The 25,231-nt window shown below is 33.2% G+C and overlaps 7 protein-coding genes across 8 annotated transcripts in view; 4 read left to right on the top strand and 3 right to left on the bottom strand.

The window, feature by feature from the left end:
* Positions 1-2,608: 2,608 nt before the first annotated feature.
* On the top strand, positions 2,609-4,391 carry LOC120768090 (probable ATP-dependent RNA helicase DDX28). Its single transcript, XM_040094628.1, has 2 exons — positions 2,609-3,514; positions 3,575-4,391. The coding sequence occupies exons 1-2, from the start codon at positions 2,660-2,662 to the stop codon at positions 4,301-4,303; spliced, it is 1,584 nt and encodes a 527-aa protein (XP_039950562.1). The 5' UTR covers positions 2,609-2,659; the 3' UTR covers positions 4,304-4,391.
* LOC120768089 lies at positions 4,305-7,215 on the bottom strand. Its single transcript, XM_040094627.1, has 8 exons — positions 6,818-7,215; positions 6,606-6,752; positions 6,378-6,530; positions 5,960-6,101; positions 5,252-5,902; positions 5,042-5,172; positions 4,875-4,980; positions 4,305-4,822 (listed from the first exon to the last, which is right to left on the bottom strand). Exons 1-8 carry the CDS (start codon positions 7,115-7,117, stop codon positions 4,395-4,397), a joined length of 2,058 nt encoding a protein of 685 aa, XP_039950561.1. The 5' UTR covers positions 7,118-7,215; the 3' UTR covers positions 4,305-4,394.
* Positions 7,216-8,270: 1,055 nt separating this feature from the next.
* LOC120768932 (peroxisome assembly protein 12) lies at positions 8,271-9,414 on the top strand. The gene has a single exon (XM_040095714.1). The coding sequence runs from the start codon at positions 8,365-8,367 to the stop codon at positions 9,250-9,252; it is 888 nt and encodes a 295-aa protein (XP_039951648.1). The 5' UTR covers positions 8,271-8,364; the 3' UTR covers positions 9,253-9,414.
* Positions 9,403-10,698, bottom strand: LOC120768933 (post-GPI attachment to proteins factor 2). The gene is made up of 2 exons (XM_040095715.1): positions 9,914-10,698; positions 9,403-9,850 (listed from the first exon to the last, which is right to left on the bottom strand). The coding sequence occupies exons 1-2, from the start codon at positions 10,548-10,550 to the stop codon at positions 9,714-9,716; spliced, it is 774 nt and encodes a 257-aa protein (XP_039951649.1). The 5' UTR covers positions 10,551-10,698; the 3' UTR covers positions 9,403-9,713.
* A 1,678-nt stretch (positions 10,699-12,376) lies between these two features.
* LOC120767668 (integral membrane protein 2B) lies at positions 12,377-16,077 on the top strand. The gene is made up of 3 exons (XM_040093840.1): positions 12,377-12,655; positions 13,889-14,576; positions 14,676-16,077. The coding sequence occupies exons 1-3, from the start codon at positions 12,530-12,532 to the stop codon at positions 14,801-14,803; spliced, it is 942 nt and encodes a 313-aa protein (XP_039949774.1). The 5' UTR covers positions 12,377-12,529; the 3' UTR covers positions 14,804-16,077.
* Positions 16,078-16,500: 423 nt separating this feature from the next.
* Positions 16,501-18,108, bottom strand: LOC120767666 (RCC1-like G exchanging factor-like protein). Its single transcript, XM_040093839.1, has 2 exons — positions 17,920-18,108; positions 16,501-17,866 (listed from the first exon to the last, which is right to left on the bottom strand). The coding sequence occupies exons 1-2, from the start codon at positions 18,017-18,019 to the stop codon at positions 16,599-16,601; spliced, it is 1,368 nt and encodes a 455-aa protein (XP_039949773.1). The 5' UTR covers positions 18,020-18,108; the 3' UTR covers positions 16,501-16,598.
* A 593-nt stretch (positions 18,109-18,701) lies between these two features.
* LOC120767400 (cytoplasmic protein NCK1) overlaps positions 18,702-25,231 on the top strand; it is a 29,391-nt gene continuing 22,861 nt past the window's right edge. For both annotated transcript variants that reach the window (XM_040093439.1, XM_040093438.1), the window contains exon 1: positions 18,702-19,282. The gene's annotated coding sequence lies outside the window, so the exon portion shown is untranslated. The remainder of the gene's footprint in view (positions 19,283-25,231) is intronic.

Here is a 25,231-nt window from a genome sequence, read left to right as displayed (position 1 = left end):
CTCTCACCATATGTGCTGTTTTGGCTCTACGAAATCGTAGTCAAGTCAATTATGTTCTATGCTATTTTCGTCTGGTGGAAGATGCTCAAAAGGCTACACTTGCTAAAAAACTTGAGGGCATCAAAGAGCGGCTCTAATCGACTTCTTCAGTGTACTGCTGACTACATCAACATTAGCACTTTAACTGCTCAGGTTGCAGGTTTATCTTCCTAGTAAAATTTCTATCTCTAACTGCTTATTCAGATAAAACTCATCGCTTTTCTTGAAAATTCATACTTTGGCTATGTGCCATATGATATGCAGACGCCTAGCCGGCAGATCCTGAGGCTGCAAGCCAGGTATCATAAGATGGCTGTATACCATGATCGTAAGACCTATTGTCACTTATGGTTGCTTGGGCATCTAAGACAACGCAGCCTTCGGTAAACGACCTTAGCAAGAATGATAGAATACAAGATTACGACGACCGCCATTATGAAACGTCATAGTTACGTGTTGAGAAGAAGAAGAGTGAAAAACTGTCAAATGGCTTGCAAATTGTAAACAGAAAAGTAAACACTTTTGTAAATTCGCAAAATATTATTAATTCTTTCGATTTTAATGAAAAGTTTTAGTGAAGCGATTGAATATTGTTGAGTGAAAAGATTTGAATCATTTCTAAAGAAATATATCGGCCTATTGATAATAAAATTGTCTATTAAGTTGTGATTCAAATGGAGAAGACGTTTCTTGTGTTGTATATAAATATATACTACATATATTATAAGTTCAGATGTATCAGATGTATGAAATTATGATAAAAGAATTGTGAAATTATTAATTTAGTATTAAATATATCATTTCTTTTGCAAAATAACACCCATTTTTTGGCAACTTTTAAATCGGCCGGAAAACTGAAAAAACTCGTTTTCGATCCTTTAATTGCATAATAATTATTACAATAAGCCACTGCACATTTCATTTTAAAAAATTAATATATTTATGCTTAGAAATTTAAATAAATACAACAGTACACTTACACTGGTTTTCTTCATTTGAACAATTTCCACACATGCTACTCTATTTATTGTGGATGTGCCTAAAACTAATTATATACATATTTTCTCGCAACAATATTCTAAACATTCCACTGAAATTTTTCCTGCAAAGACGAATGAATTAATATTATTTTGGGAATTTCAAAAAGTGTTTACTTTTCTGTTTACAATTTGTATGCATTTCTATGCTTGTTCGTCTCAACGCATAAGTGTGACGTCACGAAATTGTTGCACAATGTATTTGTTTTTGTAAGAATTGTCAAGAGCTATACCAAAAAAAACTAACTGTAAACTAGTGTCGTAATCTTGTATTCTATCATTCTTGGACCTTACAGCCCTATTCTGAAAAAACCTCTCAACTGAGTTGAGAGGAAAAATTTGAGAGATTTCTTGTGAGGCATATTTTGTGAGGCTATTCTTGCTCAAACCTCATAAGAAAAAAGCTTAAAAAAGTCACCACGTGAGGTAAAAAGCTTTTCGCTGTCAAACAGCTGTTTTAATAAAAATAAATATGCATATCGCTGATAACCAATAAATCAAAAATAAATCCAATATTTGTTTATGCATTCATAAAAAAGATGGAAATAATTGTTGCAAACAATATAAGCGATAGTAGAAAATCATAAAATTGAACTCTGGTGCCTAATGAAATATTTTATTTAATTTTTGTTCAATTACCAGATGCAGTAGATTTGAAAATGCTTTCTAAAATGTTTGCTTTAATTAGGCAGAGTTTGATATTATATTTCACACGCTGTTCTAATTAACTTATCATTAACTTATAAAATCCTTTCCGGTTCATGAAAAGTGAGAGAGGAGTAGTGGCGTCTATGCTTGAGGGTGAAACAATCCCAATATGGGTACAATCGATTGAGCCGATTGTGCCCTTGATCCCAAAGCATATAACTATTACCAACGCATTTTTTGTAAGAGCCATGCCCGTAAAAACACAAACGCCAGGAAACGCAGATCAAAAGATATACTCGACTTCTGCACATCATGCGGCACCAATTCACCTATAAGTACTTTACATAGCGATTTTAGGAATCGAAATGTACTTATAAATGTTGTGTCTTGCATAGTAAAAGGATCGCTTTTATCTCGTAAACCCTTCAAAATTTTCCTCCTACTCCCCGATTCCTCCTCCTCAACAATATACCGCATACACAAAGAACTGTTCCTACATGCTAGTTATAACACTTAAATATTTTTTAAAAAAATGCCAAATATTGATGTAAAACAAAAAAAAAACACACATGTTTTCTATTATGATGGCTGCTTTCACACGTCACAGTTATTTGTGATAATAGTGAGCATTTGAGCTTTTGAATTTTCGCCAGAATAAGGTAACCCTCACTATAGTGAGAAACATCACTGTAGTGAGGTTGGTGACTTTTGTGAGGGCATGAGAATAAGGCTGTTAGTGGTAATGGTAAAAAAAAAGGTTAGAAACGGTTTTTATCGTTTCAACAAGTTTTGAGAAATAAAAATTTTTAATTAAGTGGTAACACTATTGAATTTAATCGATATAATTGCTAAATATCAATCATCTCTTTCACAGCTGATTTTATCCCACGAGAATAAACGGTTCTGTTATCATTTGCTGATATAACGTAACTAAAATGTTGAAAAGGTCTAAGAATACCGCCTTTCTTGGTATATTTCGATTATACACAACGGTCGCAGCAACTGCGGTTAAACCAAATCCAGGTGCAGCTCTTCCCAAAAAGCAAAGGCCCTTAATCAGTTGTAAGCGAACGCAGTTTCATTTATATGTACCAGCACCGGCGGACTCTGACTTTGGAACAATACCGCTAGCGACTAGTGGATGGAAGCATTACAAATCCAAAGATGATTATATGATATTTAACGCGACCTTAAGTAAGGCAGATATACAATCTGAGATGATAGATATAGATGAATTTCTCCGTTCAAACAATATTTGTTTTAATGAAAAATTAATGGAGAACCTCAGAAATGATCTGAATATAAAAACTTTTACAAACATTCAAACCAAAGCTATACCAAAAGTGTACGATAGTCACCATGTGTTAATTGCCGCAGAGACTGGATGTGGAAAAACACTCGCCTACATGTTACCCATTCTACAACAGATTATTGAACGAAAGCAAGCGCAAGCGGAGAAAATTAATCGAAAGTTCAATACGCCGTTGGCTGTCATCATAACACCTGGCCGTGAACTAGCAGTCCAAATAAGCAGGGTGGCTGAAAATCTTTGCCAGCACACAAATTTGCAAATCAAAACGATACTTGGAGGAAACACAAAGCGCCTAATGGTTAATCCCGAATTTGCTGATGTTGATGTTCTAGTCGCCACAGTTGGTGCTCTCAGCAAACTTGTAACAACGGGTATCTATCGCATGGAAGAAGTGCGACATGTCGTGCTAGATGAAGCAGATACTTTGTTAGACGACAGCTTCTCCGACAAACTTGGATATTTTCTGCGACGTTTTCCTGTATGTAATTATTAATTATGATTTTTTAATACATTAACACAAAATTTTTCATCTCCATAGTTTCACAAAAATCACACGCAAGATGAACATAATGTCGGCACGCAACTGATATTGGCGTCTGCCACGATGCCTACGAACACTGAGGAAATGTTACAAAAAGTTATAGATGTGCAGACGCTGCACGAAGTTTCAAGCCACAATTTGCACAAGTTGATGCCACATGTAGAGCAACGATTTATGCGAATTTCCAAGCAAAGCAGGCCCTCCAATTTGCTCAATTTAGTAAAAAAAGATGTCGCCAAAAAGCAGCCCGTCATTGTGTTCAGCAATAAATCGGCCACAAGTGATTTTGTAGATATATTTCTCAATAACAATGGTGTGCGAAGCGTAAATTTAAACGGCGATATGCTTATGAAAATACGTATTGGACGCTTTGAGCAATTTCAAGACGGAAAGTATGATGTTTTATCCACTACGGATATTGGTAGCCGTGGACTAGACACTACAAGCGCACGACATGTAATCAATTTCGATTTTCCGTTGCACGTATCTGATTACATACATCGCTGCGGGCGCATTGGACGTGTAGGGAATTTGACACCATCTGTAGTTACGAATTTCATATCCTCACGGCGCGAGGTAGAAGTAGTGCAGAGAATTGAACATGCAGCTCGAACGGGCGGTCTGCTACCGAACGTTAATGCGAACATAAAAAATATTATAAACAAACGAATATTGAAGGATATGCAAGTGGCGGGCATAGAGGTTCCAGAGGAAGAAGCATTTTAAGTTTACATTGTTTAAAACATTCTCCCAGAGAAAAGTTTTGTTTTTAATATTTAAGGGACTTAAAACATTACATTGCTTAATAATAAAATATTTATATTCTTACATAATAGTAACCACTGAGTGGTATAATACGACGCTCGTTCGTTAACGGTTTATATAACTTTCGTCGGGCTATAAGTATATCGTTATGTCCACTTAAAATTCCTAAAGACTTTGATTCCGACTTCGGAATTGAAGAATTTGTGGGCATCTTCGACTTAATTATTACTGGCCGACAACCTGCAAACTTAAATCGTATATTGCCGGCACGATTCAATTGTAGATTAGGTGAAACCAAATCGGGGAAGACCTCTTTGATTTTCGGCTTGGGCTTCAATGCTTTGTTAGGATCATCCCCATGACACATAGCCGCAGCCAAAGCATTCCATTCTAAGCGGCGTACCCCAGGTTTGGAATATATTTTAAATGTGCCCAGCTTACGCCGGAGGAAGCGTGTCGTCAAGAACTTCTCAAAATATTCTATGGTAAAAAAAGTTAATATACAAATATAGTACGATAAATATCTACTCACGCGCATAATATAATAAAAAGGGCTGCAATTTGTCTGCTCCACATAAATATTCTAGCCATTCGTATAAAAAAATGTCATCAGGTCCTTTAATAAACACAGCGCTAAGCTTTAAGTATAAATATTTGTAATAACCAATAAAACAAAATGCATTAATATGATCGAATTACCGAAAAATCGTTCCAAAAACTTTCAGGTACATCATCTACGTTGAATTTGTAAATGAATGGTATGAATTCACGAAAAGCGAACTCACCCAATGCAATCAAACCACGCACAGCACGGCTTATGTATCGAAAATCTGTTGTGAAAAAAAAAATATATAGTAATTCATATTACTATAATTTAATGGATATTAATATTTGTTGTTCTAAAATCACCTCTTTCTATTGACACACTGCGACCATTGAAAAATCGTTGTAGTCTTCTCGTTATATGAAATATGCACTCTTTCTGGAAGTAACCATTCGAAGTTGCCATATGACCTATTGTATCACACAAATCATCAACATGTTTCCAATCAACAGGACTAGCGAAATAAGGAGATATTTCAGGACGCATTTCAATATCGCCATCTTGTTCATCATCAGTTTGTAATTTATAAACCTTTTCTTCATTCGTGTTTTGGATATTAAATATACCGGACTGGTCCATAAATTCTGATTTTACTTCCATTTTATCTTCAGCCTTTACTTCTTCTATTTCAGTTTTTATGCTTGCACTGTTGCATTGCTCCTCGGATTTCGGGTTCGGATGTACTTTTATGCTCTCATATGGGGCAAGCAGTTGTGATATAAGTATCTCCGATAAATGAAAATATTCCACACGTACGTTTTGCAGGCGGGAATGTGTATTACAAGAGCTAGCACGAAGTAGGCGCCAACAGCGCAGACTGATATCCTCATTTTGTTTAAATGCCAATATTTGTATTAACTTAGAAAGGATAACACGATAGCAAGCACCAAGAAGAGGAGAAAACGCCACTTCTGAGAGAGCGAAATCTAGTTCATCTTCATTTCCATAAAAGACGACTTTTAACGAAAATATTGCATTAGAATTAGAAAACAAAAAATAAGAAAATCATTTACCTTTAATCAAACTGGGAATAAATTTTTTAATCTGTTCATTTTGCTTTTCATCCATGGGCCAGGTGCATTCATAATCTGCACCATCTATGATTTCCATAGTAACTTCTTTCTGATATTCATCTCTCAGCTCTATAATTTTATCCTAAAACAAGAAAAAACCGTCAACTTTAGTTGCAAGGAAACTATAAAACCCTTCACAAATACAAAAAATTTATTGCAAGAACTTGATTTTAGCTATTTCGGATATTGTACCGTTGCTTCGACAATAAACCTTGTCAAATTTCGTGAAAATATATTGTCAAATGAAAAGGTTTTCTATACAAGGACTGGATTTTGATCGATCATTTTGTACCACTGTATATACCCTGTTCAGGGTATAAGATAAAGTTTGAGCTCAAATATTCATCTATGAAATTACCGAATAAAAGAAGTAACTGCCGTCGTAGTCAATGCGATCCCATTCGCTGTCCATTGCACCTAATGCAGGCGGTACATCACCATCAGCCAAAACCTCGTTTACCAAATCGTATGTTACAGTGCCGCCAGAATGGCGTGCATATGTTTTAATATTCTTTAATTGAAATATATGAATATGCTCATTAAAAAAATAACAAAAACAAATTAGAATAATTTTAGAGACACTTACATTTACTAATTCCCATAGTTTATAGGAGACATCTTCAGCGACACGAGCACATACTTCTGTCGATAGTTCTAAATCACTCTGATCATGTTGTTCCCAAATAATTTTCACCGAACGCCCTTCTAGCCCAGCATAACTCTTTACATGATTCTACTCAACCATTTTATACAAGAATTTTAATGACAGCATCCTTGAAAAAACACATAAACACTTACCCTGGAATTGCTACTGACATCCACGCCAATGCCGCCACCGTTTGTAATGGTATTTAAAGATGAATCAAATAAATTACTGGGATTGCTGGTAGTAGGCGTAGTTGGTGTAGTTATAATATTGTTCGATGAAGAGCTTGTTTGGTTGTTACCAAGACCGATAGAATTTTTAGGACCGCTGCCACTCGCACCGGTTGTTTCAGATTTGGAAGTTTTTGTACGAGATTTAGTAGACTTTTTGCTGGATTTACTTGACGGAGTTTTTACAGACTCTTCTGCTGAATTCGAATTATTAGCCTTCATTATGAACTTATTTTTACAAACATTAAATACAAATAATAATCTTCACATAATTTTCAAATGAATTATATACAACTAAAGAAGTGAGCCGCAAAAAATTAAAGATATCGGTTTTTAACAAACGATATATGAATTATTTTATCGTTTAAATTTCAACACTTCGGCTGTGTGTCAAAGTGAGTTTAGCTTTTTTCGTGGTGAATCCGAATTTCAGAATTTTACCCACTCCCGAGTTAAGTAGCACGACACGTTGCCGAAAATTGCAATTACAATTTACAAATAAATTATTTTTTTTTCCTGGTTTCATAATGTTGTTATTGGCAAGCAAATTATTTAATTAATTTACGAATATATTTAATATTCTAAATAACAAGGTAAACGTTCAAACGACGCAATTGCGTTAGTCTTGGGCTTCAAATTTTTATTTTCCATTTGAAACAGCAAAATGTAAAATTTTTTTACACCATAAGAAATTTTTTCACCCAAATTAACATAGGGGAAAATGTTACCCGTTTCCTTCGTGGTAAAGTAACACTAGGTAACGCGAAAAAACGAGAACATGCAAATCGAATTTTGTACGGCCCTTAATTGAATTTTCTGATATATTCGCTACTATTTAGCTAAACAACCATGTGAACCACAAAATAGCAATCAGCTAAGTTTTCCGTCTGAGGATATCACATGGATATTCATAAAAGCAATTCATGGCAAGTCTAAAAGCTGAGTCATACATTTATGTATCTCAAGAAAATTTGTTCTTTTAGTAATGAAATATGTTTTTTCAGCGCGCATACACAACAATTCTTCATGAAATAGAAAAGCGTGTCCAAATTCCAACCCAACCCCATGTGGTGGTGGACACATAAATATTCTCTCCTTACAAATTTTATTTTCGAAATATATGCGAAGCACCTTTTCGGAGCTACCATTAATTACGCAGACCATAAACATTTAATATTATTTCTTTTATATATAATTAATTCACTGCAATTGAGGGATGTTGGAGGCAACCATTTCAACTTGGAGTGCTGGGATCGCCAAAAAAAAAAATATTTTTTTTATGTACTCAATTTATCGGTTCAAACCATTTCTGTCAATTTCAATTCCTTTCATTTCGAACGTGTAGGCATATGATTATTCGTGTGTTATCGCTAAACTCATTTCTCAAGATCATCTGTTGTTTTGATAAGAAATGGTTGAACTAAACGAAGTTCGAATATATCTATAAATAAATATTTAAAGCAATTAAAATGTCAGAGAGTGCTAATTTACGACAAAATTTACAAAATATCCCTTCAATATTTGAGATAAGTGCCGCTGAAACTCTAGATTCTCTTATCTATCCTGCACTTAGTAAAATATTTGATTACCTTAATCTTGGAGTGGACTTTAAGCTTTTAGGTGCATACAGGTTAAAAGGAGAGGTGTCACCTATATTGACATGGGTACTCCAATATTTATATTTCCGCAACAGAGGCGCTTCATTTGGAGAAAGTTTCTATGGTTTGCAACGAACAGGAATGACATCAGGTGAATTAATGACGCGACAGCAGAAACTGATATCTGCCAGTATCTTAACATTAATGCCAGTTTTAGAGCGGAAATTAAAAACACGCAGCGCTCATCACGAAGATATTTCAATTTGGGAGCGACATATGTTGAATGTTTTACGTGCGTACCATGCTTCTAAAGCAATACACACCTTTTTATATCTAATAAAATATTCCGGAAGCCACTCTCCTATCTTTCGAGCATTAAATTTATCATTGAGGTATCCTAACGAACCACCAAAAGACGATAAGATCACCTATGTATTTCTCAAGTTACTCGAAGTTTTTGCATTCTTTCTGCAATTCATTCAATGGTGGTATTCTAATGATCAGCGCCGTAAAATAGGAGGAACTTTAAAAAATCCACTGCCATTTAAAAATAAACCTGACATGTCCAAAGAGAATATTCCACCAAAGGGTGATTGCCCGGTGTGTCTCATGAAAATTGAAACACCCACCGCGTGCAGCATATCTGGATATGTGTACTGCTGGAAATGTATAATTTCCCACTTAAAAGAACGTTCTACTTGCCCAGTTACTGGATACAAAATCACTCTGGATGATTTAGTTCGAATTTATGAAACATGATAATACATTAATCTCTATTGCTAATCACTCATTAATAAGTTTGTTTAAGCTATACATTTGATATACATTAGACTTTAGTGGTACTGTTTTTGTGGCTTGGGTTAGAATTTACCTACAATGTTTTCTCAAAATTAAAAACAATAAAGTATATCTAATATCTCAGATAGATTTATTATTGCTATCTACTTATATGATTTTAGCACTAAAAGTATTTTGAGCAAAATATAACATACAAAGCACGTACATATGTATGTGCACTGTTTTGAGCGTGCATTAATTTGTTTATTATTTTAACTCACTACTAACGATTGTGTAAAAAATAAGTTTTTCATTAAAGTAAAGTTAAGTAATCCTTTGACTTAATATATGCATATATGTACTATATATGCGTATACTTATGTAAACTTGCACTTGTGGTGCGAGAGTAAAAAAACATATACTATTGCAATTAATACAATTAATTAAAATTGAGATAAGTAAAGCCCTCGTTCCCAGTCAAAAGTAACATGCATAGCATGGAAATCCCAGTATGCAGTCATATGGTAAGCCATATTCGTTAGTACAACGACATACTCGAAAAGCGCAAAAAACGTGTAAACTAAATAAGAAAATACAAAGTACATTTATTATTTCATGACATTTCATTTAAATTACAACTTACCGCCCGGCTCACAAGACGAATTATGCCGCAAGAAGCAGTAACCAGCCAAAATGAAAGCAGTTACATTTGTTATAAACAAATTTCTTTTGTACAATAATGATTTCTCTTCCATAGGCAAGAGCGATATCTTACGTCCATTTTTGTTCAGAAAGTAAGATATAAGCATATACATCTCACTGCAGGCAATAAAAACAACGAAAGAATTTCGATGTATCGGATAATTATCTAACGATGTCCACAAGGACAAACTTAAGAGCGCAAAATTCTCCACCATATTTAGCAAACATGCTAAAATAGCATATACACGTCGATTACGCCTTATTGTATCCTTATAGTATTGCATGTACATTTTGACAACAGCTATTCGAAAAGGTAACTGCATTGTAATCGCTAAGCGCCAAACGGTTTTTTGTGGTTCATAATTTCCAATGGCTGCCGATATGGAGGGTAAATAATTAGGTACATCACAGTGCGTTGAAGTTGAACGTTCAAATTCAAAGATTAACGACCAAATTACACAAAATGCAAAACTGCCAAGTGGCAGACTTACAACTGCAAATGCAATTCTTCCAAAAGGAACGCGGAATAAAGGTTTTGGACCATCCAGTCGGGTATATGTGGTTAATGTTGGTAACATATCTTAAAATAGTTTTGTCACAGTTTCGTCTACTTAATAATTAACATCGTTTATGAATATATTAACTCCCTATTTATTCCACGCCCTCAATATGAAGACATTTTTACTTAAATCGACCTGAGCTAGCACCCAAATCAGCTGTGGAGTTTGACAACTTATTTATTGATTTGGTAAACAAAACCAATAAATATGGAACGATATATCGACTGTACAATTCGATATATTTATCAACAAAAAATTATCGACATTGATATTAACGATTTTTGCGTCCAAATTCCCGCGACATATAACTAAAAAGACAGTAGCAATTATTTTAAAGTATATAATTTACTTAAAAATATCATTTTATATACTCTCACAACATGCTGCTCCAGTTTATAACAGTTATGTTCAGCTAACGATTATTTTTATCGCCTAAAACTAATCGAGATAAGTAGAGAATAAATAAGGTCCTCTCCTTAAAAGGTTTAATGTATTTATGTATCTCACAAATCTGTAACACGATCAAAATATTTAATGATTTAGATAACATTTAATCTATTCACTATTACCATGTTCCGGCCGAAACTTAATTAGGACATTGAGTAGATTATTGAGATAATCTTTAGCAAGATTTCTCCATACTAAAATGGCACTTGCTAATCTCGTTGTCTCTAAGAAGTTTTGAAGCTAATCTAATCAAAATTTCCCTGCTCGAACCTGATTTAGCGCCATCTGTTTGTTAGTAGGTAAATTTATCACATTATCACAGCTGTTTTAGCAGAGAACGTTTAATATAGAGAAGGTTCACCGCGTTGCCAAACTTACGATATTTCATTTTTTGGAGGGGTACTCTTTTGTATTAGTGGATTTCACCGCAAAAGGAGGGGTACTCTTTTCTATAAGCGGATTTCACCAATATTTAACAGGAGCGTCGAAAATAGCAGAATTGAGCATTTTCAGTGTTAAATGAGAAAAATGATGCTAATTTCAATGTTTAGAAATGTACGCTTACAGATTGACATATTTACAATGCGCAAGCGACTATGTACGAGTATATAATTTATAGATATAGTCGCTTGTGGCATATGCGGCTGCGTTTATGAATGAAATCGTTTTTGTTGTAAAATTTACTACATTTGAGCTTCGCCAATTCGGCTGACATATTGGCTTGCCATGCTTATGCTATTTAGGCAATTGTTCTTTTTGTAGAACAATGCTTCAATTTTTTGTTGGTGACATATTCACATGTGTACGCATATGTATATATATTTGTATGCTTGTGCATTATTTGTTCGGCAATGTATGCAAATATATGTACATATAGGTATATATGAATGTACATATGAACATGCAGCTCAATGCGCGCACATGTAATATGTGTATTGATAAGTGATAAAATCATGATTTGAATTTCTGAATGCGCACATGCGTATACATGCAATCATATGGGCAGACAATAAGATTAATATGATAGACGATATATTTATGTATGTATATATTCTTGTGGAATATTAAATTTCTATTAGTAAGAAACATAATACAAAAATATTTATTAGTATAGTATATTATGTAAAAATCAAAGAAAATTATTATTGACTATAAATATTACTATGCATGCATTCATACAAAATTATACTCATATCATAATTATGTTTATGTTCTCTGGTTAAACCTGTAATTATGGGAATATAATTGTTTAATTGAATGGTAGGTAATAAAAAAGTTTTAGAGCCACAGCAAATATAAAGTTTGTCATCTGATTGGTTTGAAAAGCAACCCTACATTGTCGCAATTATTATCGTTTTCATGTTTCTTTTCATGTTTTGCTTTTCTCTGTACTCACATTTTCGTTGCAGAGAGAAAAGAATTTAGAACGCAAAAATACTTTGAGAAAAAGTACTGGATATAATTTAAATAAAAATTTTGGAAAAAAAGAATTATTGTATAACATTCTATTAAAATTTAAATACGTTAGACTGCTATAAGCTAGGGAAAAGATGACCATTTTAACGAAACCATCTAATGAGAAAAAAGGGGAGAAGGTACCACTGCCATTGGCTTTGGGTGGCCATGATGATGCATCATCATTCCGAGGAGGAGCTGCACACGGAAATCTTTTGGGCGTAAGTTCTGTTACTTTTTTTCATATTTTGTACGTTTCGGTTAATTACAGCTAAGTAAAAAATGAGTGTTTTAGAATGCTATGTATGTGTATGTATGTATGTAAAGGGCTGGACAAAAAATAAGATTGTATTTTCAATTTTGTATTATACAACAAACAAAAGGGTTAACCTTCCAAACAACATAACGCTCTACGACACTGAAATTCATTTTATTCTACATGCATACATAGTTATGTGCATATTGTAGTTGCAATTATGGCCTTTATAGTAAGGACACTTATTGATTTTCCTAATATAAGAAAAAAACAATATAATAAATTTACCTTTAACAACATGAATGTAATGTGCATTAAGATGCGCAAATTAATCAAATATTTTAGAGAAATCCTTACAGTTTCTTAAAATATCGTGGATTACATTGGCAATAAAAAACTGCTCTGTGAATATCAATGCACAACGTAAGCACTTACATATATTGTTCCTAATATATTATACAAATATTTTTGCTTTTCGTTGGTGAAATTTTCATATATGCGAGCTATTAGTTGAATTCTTGCTACATATTTTATACAAACATTTATATGTATACACATATATATGTACACATATATATGTACATGTACATACTACTCTCTTCATCTTTGGATGTGAAACGGATTTCCCAATATTTCAAATTAATTAAAAATATTCTTATATTAGAAAAGCAGCGTAGATGTAAGAATGAGTGAATAAAAAATATCTCGGCTAGACATATTTCTCCAGCTAAGCACTTGCTCCAATCAACGGCACTCGATGTGGAAAGTTATCTGTATTATTTATAAATGTGTGTTATTGTTATGGTCATGAGTAAGCAACTTCCATAAGCAGAATGCTTTCTCTCCCTTGTATATTAATAAGAAGTATATTTTGTAGCTGTCAGCTTTAAAAAAAATTGGTTCTTCTGAACTTTAGTACCTTTTACTATCTTTTATGCTCTTTACATACTATACTATATATTTCGATATGATATAAATGTTTTGTTTTGTTCCTGCAATTTTCATATCGAGCCCACATATACATAGGTTTGTTGCCTACCAAATACTTTCTTTCATATAAACATGGTAAACTGACAAATTTTTTTGGAATCCAGAAAGTAAAATAAAAAATTAATTGAAAAAAGAAGCTGATAATAAAAAAAACAGCTCAAAGTAATCAAACGAATAATAAAAATGTTTATGTATATTATTGACCCAGGCTCGCTATCAGGGGGACATAGATGGCGAATCTATGGTTTTCAATCGCCCACCTTCATGCATCAAAACCGTGTTGTTATTTCTAATTGCTGTCGTAGTCATGATGATGGGCCTACTTGGTGGATTTACTCTATATCGCGCTTATGCACCCACTACTTCGAATTTACATTACCGTGCACTTTGTGACATTCCATATATGCAGACTGGTAATATAACTATACCGCGTCTGTATGAAGAACATGATGAGCTAGATTGGCGTAATCTTTTTTCGCGTTTTACAAACTACAACGGCAATAACGACTTGAGTGATGATTTCTTCCGTGAGGAAATCGATGTGGATATGAGCGATTCAGAAAGTTTCGCAAAAATTGATGTACCCGATTTCAAAGATGGACGGCGGGGACGTTTTATGCATGATTTTAAAAAGAATCAATCGGCAATTATTGATACCACTGCAAATCGTTGCTTCATAATGCCACTTGACCGTGACACCACATTACCACCAAAGAGTTTTGTAGATTTAATGCAAAAGATGGGTTCAGGATACTACAACATCGACACTGATCGCGTTCGTCGCAATATGCGTGTAGTTACCCCGCCTGTAACTGACCTCTCAATGATCTCGGAGAGAATTGCTAACGAATGCTATGATATGAGAGTTTACATGTTGGAGAACTACGTTTCAGGAGGTTAGTACAATTGCAAATTTTAGTTATTATTTTCATTAAGTCACAATATATGTAAATACGCTCTTACAAATACAACTCTTAAATTTATGTAATTTTCAGTATTTAAACGTGAAGCTATTCCTGTGGCAGAAACTGACAGGTTCACTGAATTCATGGGCAAAGGTGTCGTTGAATTTAATTTGATAAATATGAATGATATAGAGGAATTTGAACGGAAACAGCAGTAAAATCATTCAAAACTTGTTTAGAAATCTTATACATTAATTGCGGTGCTTGCAAGCATTTTTGTAGAATGTAGTTTGTATGATTGTAAAACTTGATGTTGATAAATTAGCGGCTGTATTCAAATTTATTAACCGAAAACAAAATTTATTTTTTCTTATATAATTAACGACTTAATTACCCTTACCTTATATATTCCTAGCAAATTATTGTATGAAGGGTATTTGCAAAATTACGCAATATTATTGTATAAATATATTCGATTTTTTTTATTATTTCGAAATTATCAATGTTAGAAAATTGGAGTCCATCCATTTGTATTAACTTTATTATTACTTCAAAAATGTAATGTATGTAAATTAACCATAATATTTCCGATTGATTCAAATTTGTATTTTATAAAGTTTACATCCGATCTTATTTTATTCACTTGCGTACATTTTTTAAATAAAATCGAAATAACAATCAAAAATGCATCAAGTTGAGCGATCAAGTATGGTTAACAAATACAACAAAAACAAAATGAAAATTTAATGACAAACAAATTAAACATACGTATTTTAAAGAACCCGAAATATTATCAATTATTGTGCATAAGAAACAATTGCGTACCTAAAAGAAAATTAATTGTGACAAATATTAAAAACGTGCTAGAATAAATGTATAGCTCATCATGCATCTGTATGTATGTATGTCATGAACTCGAAGTGTGGCAGAACTATCTTCTGTTGGTATCAGATGGTGGCACGTGGTTAAGAAAATTTCGAGAGTCTTTAATATGATAATATAAAAATCAATACTGAACTACAATGTCACACAATTTATACATTATAATAATTTCCTATTACAACTTTACAAATGCTTTTAAGTAGTAACATACTTTATATATTCCAATGTACTATAATAATTATCAATATATTCATATTTTTATTGGCCAATTTTAAAACACAAATTATTTTACATAATTTAAAAAAGTATTGTATTGTAATTGAATGTGATGCACTAGTTCCATTTTATATAATTTAAAAAGTGCCCCTCTATATATTTTATAATCTATGCATATGATTGCAAAGTCTTGAATCATTTGCAACTATTACTAAAGAAAGCACTCTCTATTTTCAACAAAAAAAAAATGAGTTGATCAATTTCAATTTTGAACATATCAACATAATTGCTTTTTACGATTGATTCGATATTTAATGACAACAAAAAATACAATAAATCAAATTTTCAATGTTAAAATATGATGTTAATAAAGGAAAATCACCTTCAGTCTTAATCCTTTTGTTGCCATTTCTCAAATTACAGCATCATCGAATTTGCAGTTTCACTATCAAATTTCTCCTCCTTGTAGCGATGTCCGTAATTAGGTTAAGTTAGCTTATAGTACCCGGTTGTCTCGCTATACGCAGATGTAATAGGTCTTATGCCAGATGAAGGTTCAGTATAATTCGAGCTGAAGCATTCGAATTACCGGAAGTTACCGCTTTTGCGAACTTTAAAAGCGCCTTATTTACATATTATATATTCTGTACCTGACGAATGACATTTTTGAAAAGCTCATCAGCTTTTTTCTTTCCCGAATGCTCTTTTAGCATAGAACCCATTACATATGTCACTTTCCGGCATCCATCTGCTGCATGTTCGTAATTACTTTGATGTGTTTTGAAACCTTTGAAGTAAATATTTAAGAACTGAGACATTCAAAGTTTTTAATTTATTTATTTTGCTCAGTTTACTTAAAACTACTTAATATGCAATTATTATACATGTATTCAGCCTTGCAAACAGAAATGATATTTAAATAAAAGGTCGACACAGCGCCAGTGTGTGATCCACTCCAAAAGCAACTTTTATTACTTTGCCGTTCACTGCTGTTTTGAAGGGGAAAAATTGATCTTTTTTATGGCCTAAGCCTAGATGGCCGAAACGATTCTTGCCCCACATAAAGAGATCACCGTCTGAGTTTATCGCACCCATATGAAACACGCCACACCCAATAGACGTCACATGAGTTTTGTCACTGAAGTCATTGCGGCCGAACAAAGGTGGCAATAGTTGTTGTGGTTTCGAAGTTTGCTCCACTCGAGGACCAAATCCTAGTATACCATAACCCCAGGTATATACAAGTCCATCCTCATTTAATAGCATGCAAAACGATCCGCCTGTTGCTATATCTTTAATCTTACCAATGCCTTTAGTTAATGATAATGCGCGAGGTGTATTGACTTGGGTATCGGCATTTTCACTACTATCGAGTTGGCCATATTCAGAATTTCCCCAGCCAAATACTTCACCTTTATCATTTAAAGCCAAAACACAATCTGATGCGCATGCTAACTTTGTTATTCGTTGATCAACAATTTCACCTTTGGCTAATTCAATTTCACCGCTTGTATCGTAATGTCCTTTTCCCGTTTGACCATCTGCACCCCACCCACAAGTATATACACAACCCAGTTTAGTTAGGAACATAGTGTGATCTTGACCACATTCTACAGAAATAATTTCATCATTTGGCTTACAAATTTCCTTTTCAGATATTCGGTGTATAAGCGCACTACCGCGATAGTCTTCATTTTCGATTATAGCTCGTCCGCACTGGCCATATGAATTATTACCCATAGTAAAAATGGTTCCATTTTGTGTAATTACGACCAAATGAGCTCGCCCAGCCGACATACAGCGCACTTGCATGTCTGCGTCAGTTTCATTTTCGAGCCTGGGAAGGTTTATGGCGGTAGGATAGATTATTACATCTAATTTAGATGGCTCTTTTAAGCTACCCTTAACTTGAAATCCCAATTGTGAATCAGTGTTTAATCCAGAGCCAAAAAGAGTATGACCATCGGATCGTTGAACTGCAAAGGCAGAGAACCCATAGCCGGCCGCAATGTCTATGATATCTGTGTTAACTGAAAACTGCATTCGTGTTGGATGGTGGACCATTTCTGTGTAGCGTTCTTTCGCTTTTCGGATGTTAGTTTGAAGACCCAGAGCGCCTGTCTCCTGAAACCCCCAAGCATAAACTCGACGCTGTTTTGGATCTGACACTTTGGGGGTATAAGCTGCAAAACGAGTTAGCTGTCATATATTTTACGCCGGAATCCATTTTACTTACTCAAAACCTTTGATTTATCTTGCATTAAGACGCTCCGCTTTGCTTTAGTGGTATACTGACGTTCTGGCAGACGATAAATCCTTTTAAAGCTTCGGAACATTTTTGCAATCGATTTGAGGATTATTTATTATGAAATAGAAAAAAACGAGGAAGAACCCCACGAAAAATCTAATTAGAATTTGTTTTTCACAGCTGTTTCAACTAAACAGCTGACCTGAGCATGCATGAAATCGTGTACATACGTACGCATGTTAAGGTGGTTCCTTGTCGGTTTCTAATTTAGTAAAATTAGATATATATAAAGTAATTTTTATACACATGAAACTCACACAAAAATACATAAGAGCTGTCTTTTAAATATAGTACATACATTAAAAAATTAATTATAATTTGTACCACTAAATTGGTTCTATAGATGCAACTAATCTCCAGATAGATCTTACGTTAAGACATTTACAATAAGAACATAACTTTCTAATATATTTATATTGCGAGCATCGTCATATACAAATATGTGAATATCATTACATTTATTACGAGAATCCATTCATCGTTTTTCTTATCTATAAAAGAAAAAAAAAATCATAAATATATAAAATTGCCTAATCCCATTTACTGTAAAAAATGTTTGCTTGGAATGGAGCGCCATCTATATTTTTAACATGATAACATCCATATTATTATTAATTCACCATGAGAGCTGAAAATGATTGGCTTGGTAACATTATTGACAAATATAAAATGTTGATGCGGATACCCTGGTTCAGGCCGCAGACAGATGGCGATGAAAAAAAAGAGTTGCTGAAACGAAGTTGTCGGAGTGTCAAAGTGTCGGAGAAAAATTGTGAACCAGTGAAAATTTTGATATAATTAAAAATATTTGAAATACTACAGTGAATTTGTTAAGGCTCATATATTATAGAAGTATTCAATGATATGAAAAAGTGCATATATCCAATTTTTATTGGAGTATATGGGCCAAGTCACCAAGTGAAAATTTCAGTGAAGCAGATTTATTACTATACAAATCAAGATTAAATAAATATAAAGAAAATAATGATAAATACCTTGCTTAAGTGTTAAACTATTAATTTTCTATTATACCGGTAAAAGTCAATTCGTCGATTTTTTCTACTCGGTGAAAAATTTCTTATAATTAACGAGCGCCGCCCTTAATGTACCAAGTACCGAGCGTTTAATCGAATACATTAATAGAGTTCATTCAATTTTTATTGAAACACTTTCTAGGACAATATATCTGGATTAACAACAATAATTTTTGGCATATCGACGTAATGTTATTGCATTAAAAGGCTGGGGCTGTGCGAATTTGCTTTTCGATATAAACCGAAAATCGTCTCCGGTAGGTACACACAAAAATTCATTCTACTTTTTGCTCCTCTTTCATACTCTGTACACATTCGCTCATGTGCAATATGCGCTCCTGTCCTACAATTGTGCTTGTTCGTACTCTCCACTCAATATAGAAGGGGTCTTCCTGCCTATAGATAAAAGAGTCCTTCGCCAATAAAGCCAAATATTTGGTTGATGAATCTACATTTTTATGTATGTACATAGATACAAAAATTTTGAAAATGTTTCCTTTGCCATACATTTGGCCTTCCTGTTACGTTTTCCCGTATCAACATATACATTGGTGGTGGGTGGATAATAGATAGGGTGGAAATCCGTACAAGCTCATTCGGTATGTTTTCGGTTTTAAGAGATTACGAATACAATTCTTATGATTGGAGTTCTCAAATAATAATTAAATTCACCACTCAATGTGAAAACTGGTGTCTCCGAATTAATGGCAATAATTAATCTAAACTAGTTTTCAATAAACATTTTTAAAACTGTTTCATAATGAATTATAAACTTTTTCTCGTAATAGGATAACACAATTAATGTTTTATACTGTTCTGACATTACTAATATTTGTTTCATCCCTTAAATAGTTTCTATTTTGCATATGAGAGCATTATTTTGCCGACTTCGGATGGGAGTTTCCATATTCACCTCTCTTGTTTTCGCGTCTTCCCACATTCTACCTTTAAAAAAGTTGTAAATGTTCCTTACACATATATACATACATATGTATATGTGTAAGGATATTTAATAAACATTATGTTTTTAATCCATATGTTCAAAGTAAAAATTGGGCGTGTTTTATTCATATTATATTAACTTAATTATGAAATTTTGGTTAGATATTAGGTAGGGGCCTTTTCGCTTTTTTTTAATATTTCTTAATTTCGTGTTAGTATACTAGTAGCAAAGTTATATACTTTCATACATACAATTTTATGTAAAATAAAAACATATCTATAAAATGATATAAGTGAATCTTCTATCTGCATACATTTTCATCTAAATGGTCTTACATCGATGGTGGTGTGACAAACGATATTTCATTTGTCCTGTATATCCTTTGTACCAATGACTTAACCTTTGCCATATATTATCAAAAAGGGGGTAATCGGTAATGCACATGGTTATGTCTGCCATACTATACACAAGAAATAAAACACCACCTTACTCCTGGTAATGTAAGGTGATACCCTCAACACACCACCAACAAGGAACTTTCTTTAAATTAGTGTTTACATACTACTCTTATTCAACGCAAACCTATTCTCATGTACATACATATGTATGGTACAGACATTATTTCTCATGCCTTTTGTAACAAAGGCCTTTGGTACTTCCCATGTCTGTTAATGCATTGACTAATATTCAGCATCTCTGTGTAGATTACAGTTAGATATATTTTATGCATCGCCTATTATTATCTAAAGTTTTGACATGTTTCTTAATAAATACATCAATATTTCGAAAGTTTCTAAGATATTATAACAAAAAAATATAAAATAAACAAATATTTTTATTATTATATAAAGTTTTCGAATAAGATTTGGTTATTAAAACGAATATTTAAAAATTATCCAAAAAAATATAATATGCCCGACTTCAAGCCATTATATTTCTAATATGAAAGGTGTTCTCAAATTTTTGTTTGCACATTATGCACAAAATTAACTCAGATCTCTAAGATTTTAGATTTTACATGCCGATTGAAGCCCATTCACCCTGTTTTGCCATTTTTAATTTGTGGGGTCACCACATAAGGTGTAAATATGGATTTTTTGCAGACCACCCCAAAGCAGAATTTTGCCGGATTTGAAGGATCTTTTAGCAAGAGTTGCATTGCTGCATTTTCGGCATGAGGTCTGGATGTGGTATCATAGAAATTCTTATTCTTGTTACATATAAAATCAAATTACGCCAAATGCCCCCTTACGCCAAATTACGAACAACTCATTTAATCAATGAGTACAAGGCGTTTGCATCAAGCATCTATTTGGTTTGTTTTTCTACCACGGCGCTCATTAGTACCATATTTTGTACAATTTTTTTGGAAATTACTAATTGCAATTCAACGGTGGATTAGTAACGAGCAAATTATTTTTAAACACTCGTCCCTGCTTAAAGACTAGTTCCAGACTACAAACCCGAAACTATTGACTAGATTTTTAGTTTCCTTTTAAATTATTTAACTTGCAGGTACTTTTGGAATAACAGGTATTAATTACATGTACTAAATACGCATCAAACAATCGGCTAATACTCTCGCGCACATATAAATATTTTCTACTTTATTTGAAAGAAATTCACAAAAGCTACTGCAAATAACATAAGAATCAATCGATTAACAGTAAAGAATAACCAGAATCTATAAAAACAAGTGAACAGCTAGAGAAATAAAGTTAAAACACAAAATATGTATGCACTTATGATTTCTTTACTGAGATTCATATATCAACAACCAATTGTCCCAATTTATCAAGCACTTTTGCACCAGTCGAATGTCAGATATATACAAACATAGATCAATTAATATAATTCTGCTAATATTTTTTTATTACAATCTGGTACATGTTGCTGAGGATTGCATTTGCAAGGGGCACCTGTGGCCGCCCATAATAGTGATTTCAGATGTTTACAAGAGAGCAACTTTGACAGTTAGATCTCAAAAATCGACTACCAAGTTGTAAGCAAATGCAGGTGTTAAAGGATTAGCCTACATACTGTTCAAAGGGTGCGAAGGAACGATCCATATTTGAAATTAGTAAAACTTAGACAAGAAAACTCCACTTAAAATTCCACACACAATAACAATTTGCACCGGAACACAAGTCTGATTAGGCTATGCTGTCTTTCAATACCAAAAATAGATTATTTTGAAAAGGCCCATCTATGCAATTATTAATATTTCTAATATAAATGCACATACGAATGAAAAGGCGATGGAAACTGCTTTTCTCCATTTTCACTGATTTACACTGCTGCGTGTATAAATATGAGATTGAAAGGCGAAACATCAATTTAATTCAAGGTGTTGGTTCGCAAAGTTTTTGAGTCTGGCCGGCAGTATTCCACGAAAGAGGAATTAGTTGAATAACAATTTTAAAAATAATAATCGCTACCCATTGAATCTTTGAAATCATACTCAACTATACGAGACCTTTTCATTAAGGGGCTAGATCAGTGTAACCCATGAAAAATTAGACGATTTTCGTGAATTTTTTTAAAAGAAAGTACTCTATCGAATGTTTCGAAGTTCTTTGGACATAATAAGGTATATTTTCAGCTAAATTTTGATATTTTTTTACAAAAGTATTGAAAAATAACGGAGTTTTGTGTTGTCTTCGGAGGTGTCAAAAAAAAGTTCCGCAACAGATGACATGATTCCGGGCGAATGAGTAGCTGAAACAATAAAATTCAAAAAGGTTATTAAAGTTAGTATTTTCAATACAATGATCTACGATTTTTGAAAAATATTAAAAATTATCAAAATGTCGAAGTTCTGCAAAAAATTTCGTTTTTTTAAGTAAAAAATTGTAGTTTTTTTAATACCAAATTGACAATTTTCAACCGATTATAAAGATCGTAGGTCATTGTTTAGTAAATATAGTTAAAAATACTCATTTTCAAGTTGATCGGTCAATTTCTCGTTGAGATGAATGATGTCAGCAGTTTTGAAAAATGTCGTTATACCTGCGAGCGGTCGCTCTTTAGAACGCTGCCGTTCAGAAACTATTCAAGATTGGACCTTACCGATTTCACAGGATATTTTTGAAAATATAAACTATTGACAAAGCAAAAAACAAAAACTCGTATAGCCGCTTAATAAAATAAAAAATGCTTAAATTAGTTAATCCTTAAGTTTAAAAATATTTTCTTGACTAAAAATGTTAAAGAATAAAGAAGGGTCTTGTGCTGACGTGATAACCTACTTTAAATATTTGATTTTTTTAGTCGATTTCGTAAATATTAAAATATTTTCCATATTGGTGAAACACTAACTGTTTAATTTAGTAGAAAAAATATTCCTTAATAACGCTAATAATTTTTTTAAGTATAAGCTATTTAGTTTTGATTAACCAAAGCTATTTAAACCTGAGGATTACTAATATAATGATGTTATATTGGGGTACTAACAACGTGTCAGAAAGCATCTTAAAATCATAGACTTTTATACTAGTTTAAAAAATTTGTTGTTGGTTTGCATACTAAAATAAGTTTACGCAAATACAACTCTGAACGCTATGTTTTCCGATCGTTATAACTCATAACTTTATGGGACTATGTGAAACCCCTAAATGTTTGATAACATAAGTTTACACGTTTACAAGCCATTATCGGCACTGAAAGAGTTATCCGAGCAAAGGACAACTCTGTTCCGAACTATTTGAAATTTTTTATGTCACTAATAATAGCAAACAAATTGAGTTTGGTGAATGCCAGTGAAAGTATATGAGCTTTTCATAGCCTGTATTTCAAATAAGATCAGCATTGGTTTTCAGATGTTGATTAATTTATAGCCAGCAATTTAGTCAATGAAAGTTATTATATTATGTTTATATACATATTCTTCATAAAGTTATTTTTAATAAACATTTTTTACTCATATTAATGATACTTGTGAAAATAATTTTCACCCTAATGTAGTAAGCGTAGATATAAATTATGTGTTCTATATCCTTGCGCTCGGCAACAAGCCATCAGCAGCCAAGCCGGTCAAAAAATGAATTCCAACAAGTAAGGAAGGGCTAAGTTCGGGTGTCACCGAACATTTTATACTCTCGCACAATAAAGTGATAATCGAGATTTCATTATACGTCATTTACATATTTTTCAAATACCGTATTTTTGTAAAGTTTTATTCCACTATCATCATTGGTTCCTAATGTATATACTCGTATTATACAGAAAAGGCATCAGATGGAATTCAAAATAGCGTTATATTGGAAGAAGGCGTGGTTGTGAACCGATTTCACCTATATTTCGTACATGTCATCAGAGTGTTAAGAAAATGTTATATACCGAATTTCATTGAAATCGGTGTAGTAGTTCCTGAGATATGGTTTTTGGTCCATAAGTGGGCGAGGCCACGCCCATTTTCAATTTTTAAAAAAAGCCTGGGTGCAGCTTCCTTCTGCAATTTCTTCCGTAAAATTTAGTGTTTCTGACGTTTTTTGTTAGTCGGTTAACGCACTTTTAGTGATATTCAACATAACCTTTGTATGGGAGGTGGGCGTGGTTATTATCCGATTTCTTCCATTTTATGTACAAAAAATTACGTACAAATATGCCCCTCCCTAATGCGATTCTTTGTGCCAATTTTCATTTTAACATCTTTATTTATGGCTTAGTTATGACACTTTATAGGTTTTCGGTTTCCGCCATTTTGTGGCCGATTTTGCGCATCTTCGAACTTAACCTTCTTATGGAGCCAAGGAATACGTGTACCATCATCATGATATCTCAATTTTTACTCAAGTTACAGCTTGCACGGACGGACGGACGGACAGACGGACGGACGGACAGACACATCCGGATTTCGACTCTACTCGTCACCCTGATCACTTTGGTATATATAACCCTATATCTGACTCTTTTAGTTTTAGGACTTACAAACAACCGTTATGTGAACAAAACTATAATACTCTCCTTAGCAACATTGTTGCGAGAGTATAAAAACAAAATGTCCATGCATTGCCGATTATTTACAAATTTTACGAACGTGAGTCAGTATAGTATGTATATTGTATGTGTGTAGTGGTGTATGCCAACAGAAACGCATACAATTTTGTTTTTGTGGATATTAACACTCTGATGACATTCTGTTTCAAAGGATTATTTCGTAATGCCACGTTGGACGCGCAATATTTTTTTAACCTACTACATATGTACATACAAGGTGTTTTCCAAAGTAAACAGGACTTAAAACCGTGCTTTTTGCACGGTC

This window comes from Bactrocera tryoni, chromosome 2 (genome assembly GCF_016617805.1).
Source record: "Bactrocera tryoni isolate S06 chromosome 2, CSIRO_BtryS06_freeze2, whole genome shotgun sequence".
NCBI lineage: Eukaryota > Metazoa > Arthropoda > Insecta > Diptera > Tephritidae > Bactrocera > Bactrocera tryoni.
The sequence above is the reverse complement of the archived record's forward strand: the minus strand, read 5'-3'. Positions and strand labels throughout refer to the sequence as shown.

Bases quoted from the DNA above. Each gene is read 5' to 3' on its own strand.
- LOC120768090 (XM_040094628.1), top strand. From the start codon at position 2,660: ATGTTGAAAAGGTCTAAGAATACCGCCTTTCTTGGTATATTTCGATTA. The intron at 3,515-3,574 runs GTATGTAATTAT...TCATCTCCATAG, and splicing joins ATTTTCTGCGACGTTTTCCT to TTTCACAAAAATCACACGCA.
- LOC120768089 (XM_040094627.1), bottom strand. From the start codon at position 7,117: ATGAAGGCTAATAATTCGAATTCAGCAGAAGAGTCTGTAAAAACTCCG. The intron at 6,753-6,817 runs GTAAGTGTTTAT...ATGGTTGAGTAG, and splicing joins ATGTCAGTAGCAATTCCAGG to AATCATGTAAAGAGTTATGC. The intron at 5,173-5,251 runs GTGATTTTAGAA...TTTTCACAACAG, and splicing joins CAGTGTGTCAATAGAAAGAG to ATTTTCGATACATAAGCCGT.
- LOC120768932 (XM_040095714.1), top strand. From the start codon at position 8,365: ATGTCAGAGAGTGCTAATTTACGACAAAATTTACAAAATATCCCTTCA.
- LOC120768933 (XM_040095715.1), bottom strand. From the start codon at position 10,550: ATGTTACCAACATTAACCACATATACCCGACTGGATGGTCCAAAACCT. The intron at 9,851-9,913 runs GTAAGTTGTAAT...TTTCTTATTTAG, and splicing joins TTCGTCTTGTGAGCCGGGCG to TTTACACGTTTTTTGCGCTT.
- LOC120767668 (XM_040093840.1), top strand. From the start codon at position 12,530: ATGACCATTTTAACGAAACCATCTAATGAGAAAAAAGGGGAGAAGGTA. The intron at 12,656-13,888 runs GTAAGTTCTGTT...TTATTGACCCAG, and splicing joins CACACGGAAATCTTTTGGGC to GCTCGCTATCAGGGGGACAT. The intron at 14,577-14,675 runs GTTAGTACAATT...TGTAATTTTCAG, and splicing joins GGAGAACTACGTTTCAGGAG to TATTTAAACGTGAAGCTATT.
- LOC120767666 (XM_040093839.1), bottom strand. From the start codon at position 18,019: ATGTTCCGAAGCTTTAAAAGGATTTATCGTCTGCCAGAACGTCAGTAT. The intron at 17,867-17,919 runs GTAAGTAAAATG...CTCGTTTTGCAG, and splicing joins AGATAAATCAAAGGTTTTGA to CTTATACCCCCAAAGTGTCA.